The sequence below is a fragment of the Eulemur rufifrons genome, chromosome 23 (assembly GCF_041146395.1).
Source record: "Eulemur rufifrons isolate Redbay chromosome 23, OSU_ERuf_1, whole genome shotgun sequence".
In the NCBI taxonomy this organism is placed as follows: Eukaryota; Metazoa; Chordata; class Mammalia; order Primates; family Lemuridae; genus Eulemur; species Eulemur rufifrons.
In genome coordinates this window covers 26,180,694-26,206,702 of record NC_091005.1, presented here as the reverse complement: position 1 = coordinate 26,206,702, position 26,009 = coordinate 26,180,694, and the positions used below count along the sequence as shown (strand labels likewise).

The following is a 26,009-nucleotide window of genomic DNA, read 5'->3' as shown; positions in this document are numbered from 1 at the left end:
TTTTTTTTTTTTTTTTCTTCAATTCAAGACCAATTTATTCTCAAGCTTTGCCAACACATAAAGAAATACTTCCTTTGAAGAAAAGTGCATTACATCTTTCAATTCACTTTAACACTTCTTCCTTAAAACTTCAACAGTAGTTCCAGTTGAAATTCTAAAACTTCAACTGTAATGCCCATGTTCCTAATGCTAATTCTTAACCTCATACTGTATTTTAAGATAACTTCCTTTTCCATCTAGATTTTCCCCCTTTGGGGAAAAAAAATCAAAAACAATATAATTTAAATACAGTAAAAAAAAAAAAAAGTTTAGGATCTTGGGTTCTAGGCAGTTAAAAAACTCTGCCAAAAGATTATATTTAGCACTAGAATACCACAATGGCAGAACTTAAGAACTGGGATACTAAAACAAAAAGTGCTAAGCAATCCAGTAGTCGAGAACTTGTGAGTCATTTCCTCACTGCAGAGGAAGGCTGCCCCCAAACAGCTGTGGTATAGTCAGGCAGCTGTAGCACACAGCTCCATCTAGGTGGAAAGGTCGAGGTCATAGCCAGGTGAGCAGACAGAGGTCAGCCTGCCCATCCTTGGAATAAAAGCAAAGCACAAACTGTGTGGTCTTGGGGATAGGCAGACCTCAGTGGAAAGCCTGACTGTGAGGCTGGGAACACTCTGGGCACTCCTGGTTTTGGAGGGGTGGAGCCCAGATCGACACCTCCATTCTGACATCCCTCTTGGCCTCTGGATCTTGATGTGTTGAGGCTGTGCCAGCCCAGTCCTTCTGGCCAATGCCCACACCATAAGGTGATCTTCACAGGTTAATGGTCACCTTCCTAGCCAAGACCCCAGCATCTCCTTACAGGGGTAGTTTCCAGCAGGCACACTCCTTCCAGACCAAGCCCACCGCAGGCAGCTGAATCACCTGAGCCGAGCTGTGCCCAGGTGAGGAGCAGCCCACACCTGCCCCAGCAGGTGAGGCTAGAGGGTGGGCTGAATTCTTGAAGTAATACATTCTAATATTCAAGAACTTATTTCAGTCAATTATAAGATACATTTTCTTTCACTTTTAATATCTCTGAAATTGGGAAGTATCTCAGGCACTGTGCCAGGTAGTCACGGAGGAGTAGTTATTGTCTGTGCCTACACAAACTTAGTCATAGCTATTTATATTGTCATCACTTCATCTGGGCTATGTACATTGTTACTACTACACATATTTAATTCCTGTTTAAAATGTCTTTGGAAATTACACTGTTCAACATTTAACCAAAAAGTTATCAAGTATGCAGAAAGGCACAGAAACAGAGCAACATAAATCTGATATTAATGAAGCAAATATTCATTGTCAAAGAAATAGAACCAATTCCACATGTTTTTGCAAAGCAACAATCAAATGTTCTATGAACTAAGCAAAGTACCTTAAAACAGAAGAAATTGTCAAATCCCATGGAATAAGTCTAAGTCTAAATAAGTTTAAAGTTATTTCATTAATAATAAAATAATTGTAAGTGACATAGTGTCATATTTTAATTGACATCATTTTTTTCCTCAAGTTATATCTTGATGCATAATCGTAAGACATTGCTTTCCTGATTAATAACTTAGGTATGCATAGATGTTCCCTAGTCTAGTGTCTGAAGCTGAATATAAGGTATGTTCTGGAGAAGTTATTTAACCTACCTTATTTTTTGGCTAATGCTATGTTCAGTTCAGACTACATTCATCCTCTACATTCTTGGTCTCACAATTATAAAATCTGGAAAAATAATTTCTTCTATTTGTATTTTACTTTTCCTAAAGTTATATTTTTATTAAAGTACTTATATACCATTATGATTGATAAGTCAGTTTCTAGGTAAAAGTAATATAGAGTTGCTATTTAATTCTCAGATTTTTAAAAATTATTTTCATTTATGGTATTATGGTTCTCTTGCTCATCTACCATGAAAGATCAGACTTCCTGACGGCCAAATGATTTCGATATCCATGAAACAAAAGTAAGCACCTTCCTATTGATAGTTCTATTCATTACTCTGTCCCTAATTTCATCGTTAAATCATTTGGAATATACATATTGCTTATTGTATTTATTTACTAAGCCATGTAAATAAATGTGTCCTTAGAATCAAGTTGATGAGAAAACAGTAGGCTTGAGCTAAGCAATAAACTTGTAGACAATTTGCTTAGGAAATTTATATTTCCTAATTGAACCTCTAAAAATAGAAATTCTGGAAAAGTGTCTTCGGTCTTTGTTCATTTTCAAATAATACATAGAGGAGCAAGAACTTCCATTTTTGACTCTCTATTGAAGACAGCGGGCACAGAACTATAAATTATCTTTGTTAAAAATATATGGACTAATACAAGCCTGGAACAATAGTAGTCAGCCATTTCATATTAGCAAGTAACCTATTAGGTCCTTTCTATATATAAATAGCATGTGTATGTATATATACACATATACAGATGCTCCACGACTTACAATGGAGTTATGTCCTGATAAACCTGTTGTAAGTTGAAAATGTTGGAAGTCAAAATATATTTAATACACCTAACTTACCCTCCCAAACATCATAGCTTTGCCTAGTCATAGCTTAGCCTAGTCTACCTTAAAAATGTGTTCAGAACACTTACATTGACCTACAGTTGGGCAAAATCATCTAGCACAGAGCCTATTTTATAATAAAGCATTGAATATCTCATGTAATTTATTGAATACTATACTGAAAGTGAAAAATAGAATGGTTGTACGGGTACTTGAAGTATGGTTTCTGCTGAAACCATACGGCTTTTATACTATCAAGTAGAAAAATTGTAAGTCGGACCACAGTAAGTCAGGGATGTCTGTTTACATAAATCATTTTTCTCTTGAGACTGTCAGAAGACAAGTTTATTGCTTAGCTCAAGCTACTGTTTTCTTATCAACTTGATTCTCAGGACACATTTATTTACATAGTTCAGTAAATATAATAAGCAACATGTATATTCCAAATGATTTAACAGGGTGGAATTAGGGACAGAGTAATGAACACAACTATTAGTAGCAAGGTGCTTGCTTTTGCTTCACGGATATCTAAATCAGTTGGCTTTCAGGAAGGCTGATCTTCCACAGTGATCATCCTTGATCACCATGAGCAAGAGGATCATGAGTGGCAATATGGGGGGATGTCCCCCAGAACATGTTTGTGCTGTCAGCTGACCCGACGGCTAACTTACCTTGTTCTGGGCCAGCTTATCGTGACCTCATATAGTTATTATTCTTGACACATTTCCACATATACCTTATGAAGTAACAGATTTATCTGCTCAAGGGGTCTAGAGCAAAAGATCACAATGTACTTACTAATTTAAGAAGGTTTGATGTCAGCTATCTAAATAAGATATAACTTTGAAGTGTAATACATATATATTTTATACATTGGCTAGAGGGGCTGGGAAGTGATGGCCATTTCATGGTATGGGAGAGAGTGTGACATACTATTCTCAGGTATACTTTACATTCTTTCATCATAATGTATGAACTTGAAAATGAAGTAGTGATTATTATTATTTTCATTTTTTTTATTTTTTATTTTTTTGGAGACAGGGTCTTTGTCACCTAGCGAGTGCAGTGGCATCATCATAGCTCACTGCAACCTCAAACTCCCAGGCTCAAGCAATCCTCCTACCTCCACCTCCCAAGCAGTTGGGACTGCAGGCGTGCGCCACCGTGCCCAGCTAATACTATTACTTTTATGTCCATATAGTTATGTCCCCTGTGGAAGCCTTTTTTTTTTTTCCCCCTCGTAGGGAATATTAATGAGCTATTTGCAATGAATTATTCTACAAAAAAATACTGTATACTGAGATGTCATTTTTTAAAATATCTAAACTTTGTTTATAAAAGTTTAATGAATACTCATTAAATTTAAATTGTTCTTATTTTTTAGGATTCTAACACTTCATGACATGTCATTGTCTAGAGCAATAATGAATATTGACCTGTTTTGGAATAGTTGACCTTTGGAAATGATCCAGTAATATCTACTACAGACAAGCTGAATATACTCTATTTGGAGTGAACAGTCCAGATTGTTACTGAATTTTCAAGATGACAGATCCAATGATGGACTTTTTCGATGATGCCAATCTTTTTGGTGAGACCTTAGAAGGTTTGTCAGATGATGCATTTGTACAACCAGGACCCGTTTCACTAGTTGATGAATTGAACTTGGGTGCAGAATTTGAACCTTTGCATATAGATTCACTGAACCATGTTCAGGGTACTCCAACGCATCAGAAGATGACTGATTACGAACAGTTAAATCAGTTTGATTCAATGAAATTTCATCAAGTTAATCAATCTTTTGGTAGTCCAGCTGAACATGTGTTATCTCCACACTCTCAGTTTAATTGTTCTCCAATCCACCCACAAAATCAACCCAATGGTTTGTTTCCAGATGTAGCAGATGGCAGTCCAATGTGGGGCCACCAGACAGCTACTAGCATTTCAAATCAGAATGGATCTCCTTTTCACCAAGGACATTCACATTCTATGCATCAGAATAAAAGCTTCGTGGCACACCATGACTTTGCCTTATTTCAGGCCAATGAACAACAAACACAGTGCACTTCACTACGATCACAACAAAACAGAAATAATCTCAATCCAGGGCAAAATTCTCTTAGCCAGTCTAAAAACTTTATGGATGTTAATGTTTCTGGTCCACACAGAGTCAATGTTAACCACCCACCACAAATTACTAATGCATCTAATTCGCAGCAATCTCTTTCAATGCAGCAATTTTCTCAAACGTCAAATCCTTCAGTACACTTCCTCAAGTGTAGCAATCATCAAGAAGGAAATTTTAATGGACCTTCCCCAAATATGACTCCTTGTTCTGTCAGTAATTCACAGCAGTTTTCTTCACATTATTCCTTTTCCAGTAATCATATATCACCAAACAGTCTCCTTCAGTCCTCTGCAGTTCTTGCACCTAATCATACAAATCAGACTTTATCCGATTTTACTGGAAGTAATTCCTTTTCACCTCATAGGGGAATCAAGCAAGAATCCACTCAGCATGTCCTAAACCCCAATACATCGTTGAATTCAAATAATTTCCAAATGTTGCATTCGTCACATCCTCAGGGTAATTACAGCAATTCAAAATTATCTCCTGTGCACATGAACTTCTCAGATCCTGTTGACTCCGGAACTCAAATGGGCCATTTCAATGATCATGTAGAAACTAATGGCTTTTCATCTTTAGAAGAGAATTTACTTCATCAAGTGGAATCTCAAACTGAGCCATTCACAGGACTTGACCCAGAGGACCTCCTTCAGGAGGGTCTTCTTCCCCAATTTGATGAGTCAACATTTGGACAAGATAATTCAAGTCACGTTTTAGATCATGACCTTGATCGGCAGTTTACTTCACATCTTGTAACAAGGCCTTCTGATATGACTCAGACTCAGTTGCAAAGTCAGGCTCGGAATTGGCATTCATCATTTTCTAATCATCAGCATTTACATGACAGAAATCGCCTGTGTTTACAACGACAGGTATGTAGCTCTTTGAGTTAATTTTGAGACATAGTTAAGACTTCTCAAATTCAGTAATTGTATTAGGTGAACATGTATATTTTGATATAGTTTTATATTGTTTTAAAAGTCTTATATTGAAAGACTTACATTGATGTGCTCAAAGCAATAGACTAACTTCTGTATTTAGAGAATTATAAGATTTCAAGACCTCTTGTAACTTTTAATTATGATTATCTTCAACAGAAGGTTATTTTATGAAAAACAAACTTAATCATAATTAAAAGGAAAAAAGACTTGGAAAATTTTATTGCAAATATGAACATAGAGTAAAGATTCTTATAAAAACTCATACAAATTGATTAGCAAATTTTAAGATCTCAGTTGATAACTAGATAAAGCATATAAATTGAAGTTCACAAAAAAGGAAATTAACAGTAAACACAACAAACATAATATACCACTTTAATGATAAATTCAATTTGGAGTGTGGTTTCGTGGTTTCTTATTACCTATTAGAAAAAAATTTTAAATGTTAATGCTGGCAAATTTATTGTGAAATTGATACCATGGCTTTGTTAATGGATACAAATATTTTGGAAAGCAATTTGGTGGTATAGTAAAGAATATAAAAGTAAACACAAATGTAGCAAAAGTAATATACTGTATTTATAAGAGGTAACTGAAAATAGAATTGCTCATTATCATATGCATTTTAGAAGGACTATTGGCATTAAAAAGACTTCGAGGACTAACACTGAGAATATGTTAATGATAAAGAGTAATTCAAAATTAAGATCACAGTAAAGTGGTTAAGGGTATAGACTCTGTTACCAGATTACCTGGGTTATAGTCTTGGCTCTTGTCTAGCTATGTGACTTTGAGCTAATTGTATAATTTCTATATGTCTCTTTTTCTTCAACTTTCATTTGTGAAATAAGTTATAACATGTAAAAGTATTTAGAACTGTGCCTAGCATGTAATAAGAAATTAATATATGTTTTTTTACTATACTTTTTAAATAATGGTATGAAAATATGCATATGAAAAAAATACTGGAAGGGAATAGGTTGTTTTCGGGTGGTGCAATTATACTTCTCTTTCGCTTGTTTTCTACAGTATTTGTCATGTGAATATATTAATTTTATAATAAAGTGAATTTTATATACTATTTTATATTTTTATGAAATTCTGTTGTTAAATTAAGGATTCATAAAATGTTTCAATTCCTTGGTTACCTGTGAGAGTCAGTGGACAATGGATATACCATGGCTCTTGAAATTAAATATTTAGAGGCCAGTGTTTCATTTCAAAACCTTTAGGTATTTGAAAAAGATAAAATCTTTGTATTTTCTACTGGGTTAATTTTAGTTCTTTTCAAATAGTATTTTCAGCATATCTTTTAAAATGTCAAGATAGACGTAGAAATTCTTAAGAGACACTTGTAAACCCTCTACCTCCACTTTTTGTGACATGAATTGAGTATTATGATTTTGCTCCCTCTGCTGGAGGAGAATCAAGCATCTTTATTATAGTTAGAAGAGCCCTGGAAAAACTCTCCATGGATTGAACCTAGGCTCCTCTAGGTTCATGTAGGTTTTTGACTAGTTACCCAATCATTTTGTCTAGTGTATAATTGAAGTTATGAGGCATAGATTTTATTAACTTTTTTCTTAAATTTTAATTTTCTAAGGCCTGTCATTTTAATTCATGTTTCCTTTTGTTATTTGTTTTTTAATTCATGTTTTTCTAAATGTTTTTCCCTGGCTTTAAAAAATAATGACTCCTGGGCCTGGCACGGTGGCTCACGTCTGTAATCCTAGCACTCTGGGAGGCTGAGGTGAGGGGATCCTTTGAGCTCAGGAGTTCGAGACCAGCCTGAGCAAGAGCGAGACCCCGTCTCTACTAAAAATAGAAAGAAATTATATGGATAACTAAAAATATATACAGAAAAAAATTAGCCGTGTATGGTGGCACATGCCTGTAGTCCCAGCTACTCGGAAGGCTGAGGCAGGAGGATTGCTTGAGCCCAAGAGTTTGAGGTTGCTGTGAGCTAGGCTGACACCACGGCACTCTAGCCTGGGCAACAGAGTGAGACTCTGTCTCAAAAAAAAATAAATGAATAAAAACAATGACTCCTTTTTATAGATTTGGGACGAAAAGACAGTAATTATAAATAACTAAAGCAGCCTCTAATGCTAGCATATAGATAGCACTCAAAAGTTGTTTTCAGACCCATCATAAGTAACCTTTCATAAATCTGCTTATTCTACATTGATAATATAGGTTAAATCACTTACCTTTTTGTTTCAGAGTTTGTTTTGTTTTGCTAACTTCTTGTTCTTTTTTTTACATGTCAAAACTGATAAAGTTCATTTGGGATACTTTTTGACTTATTGAAAGTCTGTTCTTGAGATTCCTATTACTTCTTAGTGTAAAAAGTGATATGTGGGATTGGTTGATTGTCGGGGTGAAGAGGAAAGATGGATTGGTAGAGAGGGTAGGGGATTATTATTATGGATTGCATATCAGTTTTATATGTACTGAGTTATAGGTCACATATTCTAAATATGTGAAATTCAAATGATTTAATATGTGAGGTTTATGACAAAACTTGACAGAGCATATAAGTTTTTTGCCTTAGTAATTTTTGGCATGTTCTAGATGGTTATGGTTACTATAGAGCTGAAATGTTATATTAATAAGGAGTTCTTATATTATTATGATACCTCCCCAGTTTCTATGGAAAGAAATTTTTTTCTGGGTTCTTTGTCAGATTTTTTTAGCCCTGTCTCTTAATTGCAATAATTTCCTTTTAGACTAAATTAGCATTATTACATATGTATAGAAGTTAAGAAATTTAAAAATAATAAAATATCAGAATTTTTTAGTTTATCAAAATAATTCTGAGGCTCATTTTGTTATAGCCAAAATAAGATATTCTTTAATTTAATGAAAAATCATGGATGACACTCTATTTAGAATTTGAGAAAGTGTCAGTGAGAAGGTTGGATAAAGAATATTTCTAAGCCTTACATTGTCTTGTTCTCCAACTAAAGTTGGGTTGTACAGATATCATTTCAAATATCTTAGAGTATCCTGAAATCTGTGTCAATTATTAACAACAGTGAACATTGCTGATTTGATTCTAGAATTTTACCACTTAAAAAAGAGGAGAGAGAGGAGCCTAAACACAGAAGGAAGAGACCTGAGGGAAGAGGCCAGGAGGAGATGGAGGAAGAGGATGGAGCAGGGGGAGGGAAGGTTATTGATCTGAGGAAGAGAAAAGAGAAAAAGTGAGAAGCTATAGCAAGTGTATCTAAATGTTAAGTATGTACGAGATCTAACATAAATAGAAATGATACTAGCTTATCTTCATCTCTAATTTTTGGAGCAAAGGAATTTTGAGAGGATAATGCTCTATAAACTTTTCATTGCTCTCTTATGACATATTTTCTGCTGTTTTTGTAACACAATCTTTAGTTTTTGTCATATTTGTGAAGTGGAAATAACATATGGAGCACTGTGTGATCTCTTGATGTTTGTAAATTTAGCATAAAAGTTCTGTAGCGCTGAAACATGTCATGTGGGATGGCTGAACTAGAAATCAAAACAGGAAACAGAATTTTAGAATATGCTTATACATAGTGCTTTGTTGGCTTTTGTATTCTGATGAATTTCTTACTTTGTTTACTACCTTGAATTTTTTTTTTCTGAAGGTTGAGAAATTTACTTACAAACTTTAAAAAACTTAAAGACAGGTTTGAACAGCCCACGTATGGCATATTTTAAGATATTGATTTTTTTTTCTGATAAATTTGTTTATATGAGATGGTTATTATTAAGACATTGGACTATATATGTAAAACAAACATGAAAAAATAAGTCACTTGTAATATTGCCAAAAGCTAACCACTGTTGACATTTTGTTATATAAGTTTTCAGTGAGATTTGTTGTGTCTCTTTCTGAAGGTTACATATTTTTGCACCTACATATTTTTGCATTTTTAAGAAACAAAGTTGAGACCATATAGTTTTTACTTTTTGGAAAATTGCTTTTTAACCTTCCAATTAATATGTTGCATATATTTTTCATGACATGAAATATTTTTCTGAAAATGGTTTTTTTTTTTTTTTTTTTTTTTTTTTTTGTTGAGACAGAGTCTCACTTTGTTGCCCAGGCTAGAGTGAGTGCCGTGGCGTCAGCTTTAGCTCACAGCAACCTCAGACTCCTGGGCTTAAGCGATCCTACTGCCTCAGCCTCCCGAGTAGCTGGGACTACAGGCATGCGCCACTATGCCCGGCTAATTTTTTCTATATAGATTTTTAGTTGTCCATATAATTTCTTTCTATTTTTAGTAGAGACGGGGTCTCGCTCTTGCTCAGGCTGGTCTCGAACTCCTGACCTCGAGCGATCCACCCGCCTCGGCCTCCCAGAGTGCTAGGATTACAGGCGTGAGCCACCGCGCCCGGCCTTGAAAATGGTTTTGAATGGCTGAATGGTTTGCCATTCTAAGGTTGCTAAAGTACTGTATAAAAGTAAGCTTATTATTGAGATCTGGAAAAATCTGAATCAAGGTAGTTAAAATGTCTTTATAATTTTCTTGCATATATTACCATAATAATAGAAATTAAAGCAGGCTCATAGTAATAAAAAATTATAGGTAACACACATAGCTCTTACTTTGCGCCAAACACTGCTCTAAATACTTAACATATATTAATACATTGATCCATCATAATAATTCTTTCATTTGGGTATGATTTTTTTCTTCAGTTTACATGAGAGGAAATGAGGTAGTAAGAAATTAAGTAATGAACCCCAAGTTACTCATCCAATAAGTGTCCATACTGGATTCCATTGTCTGTGGTCTTAAACCACTTTCACTTTACTTCAAAGTATGTTAATGTATTGTAATATATAACAATAATGTACTAAATGATTTTTCCTCCTTCCCATTAAAAAATCTACCTTATTGATGAGGCAAAAACTTGCTCTACAACTTTTAAGTGGAGAGGACCATTCCTCTCATGTTTTCTGGCTATATTGATGACAGTTTATGTATTAGCAGAGGGGGAAAAAAACAAAACAAAACAAAACAGCTCAAATAGATACTCCTTTCAGAAGTGTTCTGACACTTTTTATAAGATTGTTGTATAAGATGATATCAACAGATGCCCTAAAGGTAAACCCAATTATTATCTTCAAATGTTTGAAGGCCTTTAGAAGTCATTACTAGGCCTAATAAGTGGAAGTCACATAAAAGCATATTATCATTTAGTGTAAGGAAGAAGTTTGAAATAATGCTCTTTCTTTTTTTCTTTTTTTATTTTTTTTTGACACAGAGTCTCGCTCTGTTGCCTGGGCTAGAGTGCCATGGCGTCAGCGTAGCTCACAGCAACCTCAAACTCCTGGGCTCAAGTGATCCTCCTACCTCGGCCTCCCAAATAGCTGGGACTACAGGCATGCGCCACCATGCCCGGCTAATTTTTTTATATATATTTTTAATTGTCCTTATAATTTCTTTCTATTTTTTTAGTAGAGACGAAGTCTTGCTAAGGCCAGTCCTGGACTCCTGAACTCAAGCGATCCTCCTGCCATGGCCTCCCAGAGTGCTAGGATTACAGGTGTGAGCCACCACGCCTGGCCCTGAAATAATGCTCTTTCACTGAAAACAGGGAAATGGAATAGCTCGAATGTGTCACAGAAAGAATTTCTGTAGTGGGTAGAAAATAGACTAAATTGCTAGGTTATTTAAACTCTTAAAAGTCTATGGTTGTAATTTTAGGTTTCATTATAGGACATATCAAAAGGTAAAGAAATATGACAAGTCCTCCACTGTTCAACAATGTCAGGGAATTATTTGTTATAGATGAGTATATTTTCCAGCTAGTTGGAATATATTTTATTAAACATCAAAAACTTTAATTACATGGCTTCTCCCCACCGCCAATATAATGGTAATGGTGGTAGAATGCTCTGTTAGTAAAAGATGAAGACAAATCTTAGATTTTTGTAGGGAGGTCTTGTATGTTCAGAGTTTTGATAGTTATTTTTATACCTCTAGGAATGACCCTCACTTAAGTAAGACTTCATTGGAACACATTAGATATTTGGAAATCATCTTCAACAGAAACATAATTTCATGTATGTTATTATAAAAACGGGAAAATTTATGTAAGACTAAAGCAAACAATTTGTTGTACTTTGCTCATACCTGTTGAACTCAGAGCATCCCATCCTCTTTGATTTTTTTTTTTTTTTTTTTGGTAGTAACTTTTCCTAAGTCTAAAATGCACCAGATACATGCACAATTTTTAAAGCTTGTTACTTCATTTATATCCTAGACAAAAAGGAGAGGAAAAACTACCTAAGTAATATTTAGATTATTCCTTTGAATAATTAAAATTTTTATATGGTACCATCCCTTTATTTAACAGAATTTGTTTAAATCTTTATTTATTTGGCGTGGTATTATTTATAAGAAGTTTCAAAATTCTTAATTGTCTGACTAAGCCAAAGCACAAAATAGAAATTCTGTCTAGGAATTTCTTTTTTATTTGTTTTTTTAGTCAAAGGGGCCTAGACTAGCTTTTGGTTTTGACATTTCTGTCAAATCAGCTAGATTAAAATGTTCTATTTTAAGTGGGAAATTGTAGAATATTCGCTAGTTCTGAAATATGATTTTAATTATTAAATTATGTACTATATTGTAGAAGAGTTAAGCTCTGCACTGCCTGCCAGGAATCAGAGTAACAGAAACTCTAGTTGTTAACAGTAGCTTTAAGGCTGTTGACCTCTAGCACACATACTTAAGGGTTAGAGGTGAACAGGAAGTAAATTCCAGGAGTGGAGAAAACCCAGCAGTTGGTGAGAAATTTGTAGATTAGTGCAGTATGTGAAATGCCTGAGATTGAAGCCAAACTTCAAAGTAGGTCTAACAAAATTTTGTTGTATTTAATATTATTTGTGAGGTACATTCCCAAATACTTTAGGGCTACTCAGTCATTTACTTATTAATATCTGAAATTGAAAATAATGTGTTAGGACCAACAGAGTTATCAGACTTTATTCTTGTTATTATGACATGGATACAAAGCTATTTTGGAATACTTAAATAAGGGTGACCAGGTTTTTTTATTTGGGTAATTGGACTGAAATGATTTTAAATTAAGGAAATATTTTAATACAATATGGTGTAGATAATAGATGGAAAGAAATAGTAAGCACATAGGAAGCATGGACTGCAGTTTTCAATCAAATAAGATCTGATCATTTGCTGTGGTTTACTATGCAAATATATTGCACATTCACTATGCAGGGAATACCTTACAAATTATGGAAAGAGGACAATCTTTAAGAGAGATTTTTTTTTTTCCTACATGGATATGTCTGTATACCCGAAAAGAGTACAGGTTTACATAGACCATTTCATAGATTCAGACAGTTGTAGAGCTGAACAAGGTGTTACTCTATCTTCATATACAAAAATCAAACAGTTAGAAAAACGACTTTCTTACTGTCACGTAACTAGTTAGCAGGTTCTATCTTAAGTAGATATTAAGAAAAGATAAAGAAGTCATGATTTTCTAATATATAATTCAACTTTTTTTTTTTTTTTTTGGAGACAGAGTCTCGCTCTGTTGCCTGCGCTAGAGTGAGTGCCGTGGTGTCAGCCTAGCTCACAGCAACCTCAAACTCCTGGGCTCAAGCGATCCTCCTGCCTCAGCCTCCCGAGGAGCTGGGACTACAGGCATGTGCCACCATGCCTGGCTAATTTTTTCTATTTATATTTTTAGTTGGCCAGATAATTTCTTTCTATTTTTTTAGTAGAGACGGGGTCTCGCTCTTGCTCAGGCTGGTCTCGAACTCCTGACCTTGAGCGATCCACCCGCCTCAGCCTCCCAGAGTGCTAGGATTACAGGCGTGAGCCACCTCGCCCAGCCTAACATTTTTTAATTGTTTAAATAATTATATAATATTTATTATAAAATAATTTCATATGATTTCAAGTTAAATCCATAGGTCTCTTCGAGAATGTAGTCCAGCAATAAAAAAATCAGATAATCTGATTTCCAAAATGGTGTTATATTTTCTTTTGTAAAAATTTCATTGTTGACTCTGTTTCATTTTATCACGGACTTTCAGTACTTTCTTGATGTTACTCAAGTGGTTGTATCTCTTACTATAGGAAATAAGCCATAATGACTAGAAAGTTGAATTCATGAATTTTTGTCAGTAGACAAATAAGCTATTCATGAAGGAGAAGAATAGATAATTTTCCTCTTTATTCTTAGCAATAGTCATTTGTTTCTCAATTCCAGTGTTAGTAAATCTTTTGGAGTAGGTTTTCAGATGTCAGTTTCTTTGATGAAGCAGGAAGAGCACTGGATTTGGAGTCAGAATAATTGAATTCAAGTCCTGGCCCTGCCATCTATTATCATAGTCTTATGCAAGTTACTTGTGTGGTTTTCTCATCTGTGATATGTGGATTTATGTTTCTGGGATTTCTTTCTTTTCTTTTTTTTCTTTTGAAATGGAGTCTTACTCCATTGCCCAAGCTAGAGTGCTGGGGCTAGTCACGGGTATGATCATAGTACGCTGCAGCCTTGAACTCCTGGACTCCAGCGATCCTCCTGCCTCAGCTTCCTGAGTAGCTGGTACTATAGGTATATTCCACTGTACCCATTTTATTTCTGGAATTTCTGATTAATAAATGTGACAGTGATTTTGAAAATGAGCTATAAATTGCAGGGTCAATTTTTTGCTTAATAATGATGATTCCTTGCATTAAGGATTTTTAATTTAGACCTTGAAGGAGCTTTTACGCATTTAATCAATATTTTTTAATTTAACAGTTGTAGAAAACGAGGCCCAGGGAGATATAAAGTCTATATAGGCTGGAATGCAGTGGTGGGATCATAGCTCACTGCAGCCTCCAACTCAAGAAATCCTCCTGCCTCAGCCTTCCAAGTAGCCAGGACTACAGGCACATGCATGCCCAGCTAATATTTTTATTTTTTTGTAGAAACAGGATCTTGCTATATTCCCAAGGCTGGTCTCAAACTCCTGGCCTCAAGCCATCCTCCTGCCTTGGCCTCCCAAATAGCTGGGATAGACTTAAGCCATCACACCCAGCCCTTAAAGTCCATAGCTTTTTACTGGCATAATCTAAAGTGGTTCTCTGATGCTATTTCCTTTTCCATTGTTTTCTTTATTACATAGCTGTTTCTTAACTCTTTTTTTATGTAGTCTCACCCCTAATATTTGTCAGTCCTAGGGAGTTTGAGGCTGTAGTATGCTCCGATCACGTATGTGAATAGCTACTGCACTCCAGCCTGGGCAACGTGGCTGTCTCTAAAAAATAAAAATAAATGAAAAAATAAAGTGAAATTGTTCTATGAATACATATGTGTGAATCACCTAGATTCAGTAGTTGTTAACATTTTACCACGTTCGCTTTATTTGTATCTATAGAAGAATAGGTAAGATTTGGTTGTCTTTGGCTGTATGATTTGAAAGTAAATTGCAGTCATCATGAGACTTTACCTCTAAATACTTCATCATACATCTCTCAAGAATAAGGAGATTCTTCTGTACAACCAGTATCACACCTAAGATAACTATTAATTCCATGTCATCTAAAGTCTAATCCATATTCAAGTTTCCCAATTGTTAGGATGAGCTACTTCATTTTTTTAAATTATGTCACTTAAAATATCAGCTCTCTGAAATATTTTAACCCTCTAATTAAAAACATACCACTTAAAATTCTTGGAGACATACATATTATATCATTATGTATTATATTATTTTATATTAATAGTAAATTGTTTACCTGTCTTATATTAATACATATTACATACCTCTGCATCTAGCACATTGTCTTGCAGTTAAAGGGGACTCAAAAAATATTTTTCAAATTATTAATACATTAAAATGAATTATTTGTAGTTTATTTTTTCAAGCCTATTATGAGATATATAATATATCTTATACCTAGTCTTATTGTTTTGCCATTTAAAAAAATCACTAATTAAGCATGGCATACTAATTTTTCCATATTTTCTCATTGCCAGGGTATCTTTTGAGGAGCAGTGGTGTATAAAAAGCCTTTGTCACTCTCTGACATTGTTGGAACGTTACCTTACCTTTGTTTCAGTGTACTTTCCCAATTTACTTTTCCTACTGGGAAAATATTTGCTAAAACTGGGGTATATTGAAAGTATTTACATAATTTGAGGAAGACAAGTGAGATGCTAAGGATCTCCTTAAATTTCTTTTATCTTGAGCGAAGAGCAACATGAGAGGAATTGTAAATATTTGGAAACTGTTTTAGTTATATATTAAGAGGAATTATAGATGATAGTACTTTTGAAGGGGAGAATTAATGAAATGTAGAGAAGGGATATATTTAATTTTCAGCATTGTGGATTTCTTAAGTGCATATCAGCATTATTCTGGTATTTATTAATATGATTATTGCAACAGGCATCTTTAATAAGTGCCATAATTTCTCAAGTTTCTTATTTCAGAATCTTAATTTTTGGCTGAAGGTAGTGATAAGTAATCATACTTGTAAAGATTTTTTAGGAACAATAATTATTGTGGTGCAGTAATTTATATGATATACTTAAGCAAATATTAAAGTGATTATATGAAACTTATAGGACTGAGCAGACCAATATCATAAATATTAGAAACTATTAAAACTGAAAGATTATATTTTGCTCAGTTTCACTGTAAACTGATTTTTTTTTAGTAGCTCAGACTTTTGTGGGCTTAATGTAAACAAGTCGAAATGCTTTTTTAAAATTTTTCCTATATGTAAGGTAAGTGTAGTGTCTCAGCATGATATTGAATGAGTTAACATCTAAAGCACTATTTAATTTCTTTAGTTGATAGCAATAATCCTCAAAAAGTTATTGAGGATGAGTACCTCTGATTAGAAATGGTAAAACAAATATTTTACTATGCATGCTTAAGCATGTACACTATCATTGCAATTTGCTACTTTAGTTATGCAAGAGTATTTGCTTTTAGTGCAAAAAAATTGATACATTTATGAGGCTTTACTTTTTTAATTATTTTATTCTTAATTGGTTGGTCTGATTTATTTTAACTTCAAAGAATGATCTCTGGGAGACACTTCATGGAAACTGACATTGTCTGGAAAAAGTATTGGTAAGGAAGGACTCTTCATCTGGTTTAATGCCATTTGTGTTATCATTTCAATACATGTTTGAGTTAAATCATAATCATGTGTTTTAGGTGAGCCAATTTTTTTGTACATTTCTTGTTCTTAGAAAAACCCTTCATTAATTAGACTTCAGTACTTATTTAAATATACATAGGAATTTGAGCTACAAGGCGGAAATCTAGCTAATTCCTCCTGTCTGTGAAAGAGCACATTTAATTTTTATCAGTATTTTAAATGAGATTTCATATATACATGTCCTTAATTCTATTTTAAAGCTCTAAATGTTTTAGAAGACTTGCTTTTCATTAAAATTTGTTAAGTAGAATTGGAAATTCCTAAGATCAAGTATTTTAAATTAATACCATATATGTATGAATATTCATATACATATGTATATATTTGAGACTGTGATATGTTAACTAACTTTCTATTTGTTTTAGGAACACATGTCTTTTCAGCAGTTATAATACATTCAACAACCATCCACCTTCATAATACTTTTTAAAATCTGTTAGAATCACAATGATGTAGCCGTTTTAAAATACCAGTTTCTAGACTAAGTCTTGAGTCACCATTAATCTATATGTTGATACTTTTAAAGGAACGTAGCGGTGCAAAAACAGAGAAGTGTAGAAGATAGTATTCAAACACCCGTAAACCTACCACCTGGGTTTAACGAATGTAGTATTTGTGTCAAATCTTTTTGTTTTTAAAGAAAATATGGACAACTGTTGAAACCCGCAGTCCCATTCCCATTCCTTCCATAGCAAACCACTATTCTGATATTGTCACGTACCTTGTCAGTATGCATCTCTGAGAGAGCGCCGAATCCTAACCACTAGACCACCAGGGAACTCAGTATGCATCTCTGTAACTTCATCCTAGTGGTATTTATCCATAAACATCTGAAGAGGAAGGGGGAAGGAATGGGGAGGATGGTTATGTCTGTAACAGTTTATTCGTTTAAAAGAGGGATTTCACGAAAATAAGGTAAATATTAACACCTATTTAACCCCACTGGAAATATTTGGGAAGTTAGATGGGTGCCATGTGGAATGCCTTGCATGCCAGACTAAGTGAAGATTTGGACAGGGAAAATCCATGATAAAAGCTATACCAGATTGGCCAGGTGCGCTGGCTCACGCCTGTAATCCTAGCACTCTGGGAGGCCGAGGCAGGTGGATCATTTGAGCTCAGGAGTTCGAGACCAGCCTGAGCAAGAGCGAGACCCCGTCTCTACTATAAATAGAAAGAAATTAGCCAAAATAACTAAAAATAGAAAAAAGAAAAAATTAGCCGGGCATGGTGGCGCATGCCTGTAGTCCTAGCTACTCGGGAGGCTGAGGCAGAAGGATTGCTTGAGCCCAGGAGTTTGAGGTTGCTGGGAGCTAGGCTGACGCCATGGCACTCTAGCCTGGGCAACAGAGCGAGACTCTGTCTCAAAAAAAAAAAAAAAAGCTATACCAGAATAACCTGGTTTCGAAGTGGAACAAAACATAGGCAGTGTGAATACTTTAGGTGGAGAAGGTCTATAGTCAATTGAAAAATATAAACCTAAAATTCAGAAGATATGTATTTTGGGAGTATCTGCTACAAAGTGATAACTGATAGTTGAAGCGATGAGACAATATAATTGAAGTAGAAAATGTAGAGTGAGAAATGAAAGTTTGAGCCAGAATCTTGGGGAACCTGCATTTGTGAGGCAGAAGGAAAAAAGAAGAATCAAGGAATTAAAGAAAAAAATCAGATCTATACTGTCCCTGAATCCATAGAAACAGATTTCAGAAAAAATGATGAGCAGAAGTTTCAAAAATTAAAAGATGTTGAAGAGAATAAAAACAGACAAAAGATTATTGAGTAGTTATGGGAAGTATAATAATTGGTGGCCCTTTTAAAAGGACTTTTTATAGATTATGAAGAACAGTAATTGAATCAAAAGGATTTTCTAAGTAGTAGGAAAATCAAAATTTCAACTGTAGCGCACTATTTTGAGATGTCTGGTTATGGAAGGAAAAAAGAAAGAGTATTCTTGAAGATTAAAAAGCAAAAACAGCAAAAATAAGTATTTTAAATCTTACTATTATCACTTTCAAAAGAAATCCCTTAGTCATTAGCAGTCACTCTCTATTTCCTCCTACCAGCTCAAGCCCTAAGCAACTAGCAGTCTACTTTCTGTCTATGGATTTGCCTATTCTGGATCAAATAAATGGAATCATACAATATGTGATTCTTTATGATGAGCTTCTTTCACTTAGCATAAAGTTTTCATGGTTAACCTATGTTGTAGCATGTAATAATACCTCATTTTTTTTATTGCCAAATAATTTTCTGTTGTATGAATATACCACATTTTGTTAGTGATGGATATTTGAATTGCTTTCACTTTTTTGGCTGTTGTGAATAATGCTGTTGTGAATGTACAGGTTTTCATTTCTGTTGAATATATACCTGGGAATGGAATTTATGGGTTATATGATAATTCTGTGTTTAATCTTTTGGGTAACTTTCAGACTTCCAGAGCAGCTGCATCATTTTACATTCCCACTAGTAGTGTCTGAGGTATATCTCCATACTTGCCAACCCTGTTCTTGTGTGTCTTTTGTATTATAGCCACCTTAGTGAGTGTTTAGTGGTATTTCATTGTAGTTTTGATTTGTATTTCCCTGATTGATAATGATGTTGAGCATCTTTTCATGGGCTTATTGGCCATAAATCTTCTTTCAGAGAAATGCCTATTAAGATCTTTTGCCCATTTTTAAATTGAGTTATTTGTCTTTTTATTACTGAGTTGTAGGTATTCTTTATATATTTTAGATACAAGCCTCTTACCAGATATTTGGTTTGCAGATATTTTCCTTGGGATTTTTTTAAATAAAGAAGATCATGTCTTCTGCATATGAAGATAGTCTTACTTCTTGCTTTCCAATCTGGATGTTTTTTAATTCTTTTTCTTTTTCAATTGCCCTGGCTAGAAAACTGAGTACAATGTTGAATAGAAGTGGCAAGAGCAGATATCCTTGTCTTGTTCGTGATCTTAAGGAAAGCATTCAGTCTTTCACCATTAAGTACTGTAGAATTGTTAGTTGTGGAATTTTCTTAGATGACCATGATCAAGTTGTGGAAGTTCCTTTCTATTCCTAGTTTTTTGAGAGTTTTTATCATGAAAGGATGTTGAACTTTGTCAAATTCTTTTTCTTTGCCACTTGAGTTGATATGTGGCTTTTATTATTTATTCTTTTGATAAATATATTGTGCTATACTAATTTATATTCAGATATTAAATTAGCCTTGCATTCCTAAGATAAATCCCACTTGCTCATGATATGTATATATCTCTATATAAATTCCTGGGTTGGATTTGCTATTATTTTGTTGATTAACATGTCTGTATTAATAAGAGATATTGGTGTTTGTAGTTTGAATCCATGATTTAAACCAGTGCTGCTGTGTTTGTTTTTTGGTTTTAATATGTCATCTTAGATGATTGCATTAAACTGAATAATTAGCGAACTATTTTTACAGCCTTTTGTCAGACTTCAGTGCATTTGTAGACTGTAATTTCTTCTGTGTCATTTAGGATGATAGGAGAGGTATACATGAAGATAAATACATTTTTCTTTAAATGCTTAAGATCAAAAAAATAGATTACAAGTTAATATTGCAAGTATATGTGACCTATATTTATTTAAGTGTATTTGTATTTACTATTTTGTATTTGTCTTATATTTGTATCTATATTAAATTTATTATTTTCTCAACCTCTTATTTAAAATACTCTTGTGAGGCTGTGCAGATTGGTTCACGCCTGTAATCCCAAGCAGTTTGGGAGGCTGAGGAGAGAGGATCGCTTGAGGCCAGGAGTTCAAGACCAGCCTTAGCAACATAGTGAGACCCCCATCTGTAAAAAAAACAAAAATTAGCTGAGCATGATGGCACATGCCTGTAGTCCCAGGGAGGCTGAAGCAGGAGGTTCACTTGAGCCCAGGAGTTTTCTCGTATTCTTTTATAGTAACCTCTCCTTCAACTGCTAGCCGCAGCAACCACTGATTTGGTTTTTGCCACCATAGTTTTGCTTTTTTGAGAATGTCATATAAATGATACTATACGGTGTGTAGCCTTTTGAGTCTGGCTTCTTTTACTCAGCATAATGCATTTGTGATTTAGTCATGTTGTCTAGGGCAGTGGTTTGCCCCCTTTTATGACTGATTAGCATTCTAGTTTAAATAAATAAATAAATTGGTAGAGATATCACAGTTTACTGATATACCTCTTGATGGACATTTGGGTTGTTTACTAGTTTTTGGCTATTAAGAGTAAAGCTTCTATGAACATTCAAGTTCAGGGTTTTTTTTGTGTACATATGTTTTCATTTCTTTTGGGTAAGTATGTAAGAATGGGATTACTGGGTCACATGTTAAGTGTGTGTTTAACTTAATAACAAATTGCCAAGCTGTTTTCAGAAGTTTACATTCCCAAAAACAAGTGTATGAAAGTGCCAGCACTCCTTCCTCGCCATATAATTTGATGTGTTTGGGTGTCTCGTTATGGTTTTAATTTGTATTTTCCCAGTGAATAATGATGTTGAATATCTTTTCATGGGTGTGTTGGCCAAAACTACATGTCTTGTGAAGAGTCTATTAAAGTCTTTTGCACAGACATAGAAGTCAATCTATAACATGGTTAAAACCTGGAAAAGAGGTGTACGTGCCTGCATACGTGTTATGTTTATATGGTGGTGTGTTTGGAATGGGGAAGGAGAGTTGGAGTGGGAGTTGGAAGACCCAGCAGTAAGTTGTAGAAAGAAGTGTAATTAGGTAATTGTGTAGGATTAAGGAGGTCCAGCCACATATAACACAGACTCCTGAAAACAGGTGAGTGAGAAAATAGCATCAAATTATCTAGGAATAGGCACTATTTAGGGGCTTTAATAATAATCATAGGAAAAGAATTCAAGGACAGCTACTGGGATGAGGGGAAAGGAATAAATATCAAGACATTAACCTAGATTTAGAGGTCTGCTGTTATTAGCTTCTTACTATGGGAATTAAGGCCTAAAAGAAAATTAATATTTGTTAAGACAGGTTTATTGAGATGTAATTTATATCCAGTAAAGTGTATGTTTTTTCATTATACAGTTCCATGAGTTTTGAAAAATGTGTACAGTTATATAACCACACCACAATCAAGATACAGATTATTGCTATCACCTCCCAAAATTCTCTCATTCCCGTTTGTAATCAACCTTTTCCTCTAACCTCAGACCCTGACAACCAATGATTAATTTTCTTTCTGTGTAGTTTTGCATTTTTGAGAATATTGTATAGATGAAATCATACAGTATATTGCCTTATTAGTCTGACTTCTGCTTAGCATAATGCATTTTTTGTTGCATGTATTTTTCCTCCATATTCCTGAGTAGTATTCCATTGTATGAATGTACCACAAATTGTTTATGTATTCACCAAAGGTCATTTGGGTTGTTTCCAGGTTTTGACAATTATGAATAAAGGCCTCTATAAATACATATGTACACTTTTTTTGTTACCATACATTTTCATTTCTCTTGAGTAAAATATATAAGCATAGGATTGCTGGGGGTCATGTTTTAGATGTTGAACCACTACCAAACTGTTTTCCAAAATGGTGGTACCACTTTGAATTCCTGCCAGCAGGTATAAAAGTTACAATTGCTCCATATCCTCTCCAGCACTTTAATATTGTCTTTTTTATTTTTTAACCATTCAAATAGATGCATACTGGTATCTTATTGTGATCTGAATTTGCATTTCCCTCATGTCTAATAATATGAGCATCTTTTCTTGTGTTTACTTACCATCCATTCATCTTCTTTAATGAAGTGTCTGTTCAAATCTTTTGCCCAGTTTTTTAAATTGGAATATTTGTTTTCACATTATTGAGTTTTGAGACTTCTTTTTTTTTTTTTTTTAATTTAAATAATTTTTTTTTTTTTTTTTTTTTGAGACAGAGTCTCACTTTGTTGCCCAGGCTAGAGTGAGTGCCGTGGCGTCAGCCTAGCTCACAGCAACCTCAAACTCCTGGGCTCAAGCGATCCTCCTGCCTCAGCCTCCCGAGTAGCTGGGACTACAGGCATGCGCCACTATGCCCGGCTAATTTTTCTATGTATATATTTTTAGTTGTCCATATAATTTTTTTCTATTTTTAGTAGAGACGGGGTCTCGCTCTTGCTCAGGCTGGTCTCAAACTCCTGACCTTGAGCGATCCACCCGCCTCGGCCTCCCAGAGTGCTAGGATTACAGGCGTGAGCCACCGCGCCCAGCCTGAGACTTCTTTATATAAAAGGAAACTTAATCACAATAATTAACACTAGCATTTAGTGCATGCTTATATGTCAGATACTGTTCTTGTATCCTTAATTGAATTATCCCATTTAAATCACAGCAACCCTATACTATGTTTATCCTCATTGCATATATGATGAAACTGTGCCAAACACTGGCTAGATTTTAGAGATACAAATTGAATATGACTGGGGCTTATAACTACAATATACTACGGTAAATATAATAGTACAGTTACATATAGTATAAAGGAAGTGATATTCAAAAGTGAACTTTTGAATAGACATTTGCTAGGCCAACCACACTCTAGACAACTAGAACAGTAAATTCAAAGTTTTTGGTATGTCTCAAAAACTGAAATTAGTTACATATTACTATAATAGAAAGTAAAACAGGTGTTTGAGATTTGTAGATATAACTGGAGAGAGATGATGATGGTATTATTCAGAAATATGAATAACTTAAACATTCTGTTTTAGTTTTTTTTTCCTTCACATGTTGATGGTGGGTTTGAAAAAAAATTGTTTTCTTCATGCTCCTCCCTTTCTTTTCCCCACCACTAATAACATTGGTTAAAGTAACTCTTAGGCCTCTTTCAGCATTTTGTAAATTTCTCCTGGTATTAGAGGAAATATTCAATATTGTATTTCTCTTTTACTGTTTGCTTTCCAAATGAAAAATATCTAAAACGTCAGGCTAATATAATAAAGAAAAATAATTTGTCTTTAGTGTAAAGACATCATTGTGTTAGGAGAACATTTGATCTTTTTCTTAAATACCTGGATGCAAGAATTGTTTACTCAGATTAATAAGATTAAATAATAGTATTCAATTTGAGTTTTAATCTTTTAATATAGATTTTATTGAGGTGTAATATACAAACAGAAAATACACAGATTATATGTGAACAGTTTGGTTTTTAGACAACAAGCATCATCTTCATAACCAGTATCCAGCTCAAGAAATAGGACATTGTCAGGCCAGACGCAGTAGCTCATGCCTGTAATCCCAGCACTTTGGGAGGGTGAGGCAGGAGGATCACTTGAGGCCAGACTGAGCAAGGTAGTGAGACCCCATCTCTACAAAACATTTAAAAAAATTAGGCCATGGTGTTACGCACTCGTAGTCCCAGCTACTCGGGAGGCTGAGGTGGGGGAGGATTGCCTGAGCCCAGGGATTTGAGGCTGCAGTGAACTATGCACCACTGCACTTCAGCCTGGGAAATAGGCTGAAGTGTTCCTTTATACAAATTTTATCTAGACTTTTGCCTGGGAATATTTAATGAAGCAATTTTCTCAGTCCAGATTTCCTATAGATAAGTCTTTGATAGAATGGAATCATTGCCAATCCTCGTTTTCATTCTTTTATAGGTCTTATGAAATTTGAAATGCTTTTTAATTGGAGTTAGCATTTGAAGATAGCAGATCAAGATCTCTTTATTTTCCTACAAACTTTTTTTCATTGAGGAGTATTATTTCAGAGTTAGCCAAACTGCAGAGTTAGCACAGTTGCAAGACTGTCCTCACTTCTTACACCAACTGCAAATTCTGAGGGTTCCCCAAATCACCCTCAGTTTTAAGAATTGGCTAGCAGGAGCCACAGAACCCACTGAAAAGCGTTATACTCACATTTAAAGTTTTATTACAGGAGGAGGCTATTAAGTAAAATTAGCCAAAGGAAGAGATACATAAAGCAGAGTCTGGGAGGGTTTCAAACACAAAGCTTTTGTTGTCCCCTCCCTATGGAATCAGATCTCAACATTGCTGTGTGATAATATATGTGGACTGTCGCCAACCAGGGAAGCTCACCTGAGCCTCATTGTCAGAGTTTTTTTTATCAGAGCTCCATCACGTAGGCATGATTGATTAATTGATTGCCCACATGGTTGATCTCACCCTCTAGGTAATCCAAAGCCCCTACCCTAAATCACATGATTGGTCTTTCTGATGTGGCCAGCCCCTGTCCTAAACAAAGACACTCCTATCAGGGATGGCATAGGTTACCTCTGAGAAGCCAGGGGCCAAAGCCATACCTCTCTTTGGGTAAGGATAGGCTCTTTACTACACAAATAAGTATTAGAAAAATACTGCCTTTTGGAATTTTATTCATCCTTTTATTTTTTATTCTGTGTAATATGTATTGTGTTGAGCTTCAAGTATAGAGGACACAATTCCTGACCTTATGGAGCTACTTCCTAGTGTAAGTTTTGGATTTTTTTCTTTGATTCTGTAGTTATGTATTAGCCAACATCTCCAAAATAGGACAGACCAAAATAATAAGCTGTGTTGAATTGCATTACAACTCTCCTGTTACATGAAATGGAATTATTCTTAAGAGGTCAATGAATGCTATTTTAAAAATTTTTTAACTGGGACCCAGTATATAATTATCTATTTATAAGTGTTTATGAATGTATTAATATATGTAAGGGTATGTGTGTGTGTATTAAGCTATAGCCAGTGTTTCACTGGTCTATTTCATCTGTAAAGAATGTTATTGCTATGCACTCAATTGATGGCTCAAAAATGAGATTACATCTCACAGTTCAAAATCACTGCCTTAGACAATCAGACCATTGAGAATAATGATGATGGCCCATTACTAGAAGGAATAAACTTAAAATTGTAGGACCTGAACAGATAAGATCTGGAGAGAAACTGAGGTACAGAGTACTCTCTTCTACAGATAGGACAGTCACCCATCTGATGAACAGATTAGAAAGTATAGTTGGTGCAAATGTTATCCAGTAGGGAAACATTATTAAAGTATAAAACCAGTACATTAGTCATTTTGCTTTTGTAGATAATTTCTCAAACCTGCTTCTGATAATTTCTAATTCATCTTTCCTGTGATCTTTACATGGCTAACTCTTCCTTTTCATTCAGATTTTAGTTTTAATGGAACCTCTTCAGTGAGACTTTCCCTGAGTCTATTCTAAAATGGTCACTCTATCGGTTTTCATCACATC

At 34.5% G+C, this 26,009-nt stretch overlaps 1 protein-coding gene across 3 annotated transcripts in view; it reads left to right on the top strand.

The window, feature by feature from the left end:
* Nucleotides 1-26,009, top strand: part of LOC138373898 (chromodomain-helicase-DNA-binding protein 9) — a 231,781-nt gene that overhangs the window by 82,272 nt on the left and 123,500 nt on the right. For all 3 annotated transcript variants that reach the window (XM_069456533.1, XM_069456532.1, XM_069456531.1), the window contains exon 2: nt 3,926-5,541. In XM_069456533.1, coding sequence (XP_069312634.1) covers nt 4,087-5,541 — 1,455 coding nt within the window. In that variant the 5' untranslated portion in view covers nt 3,926-4,086. The remainder of the gene's footprint in view (nt 1-3,925; nt 5,542-26,009) is intronic.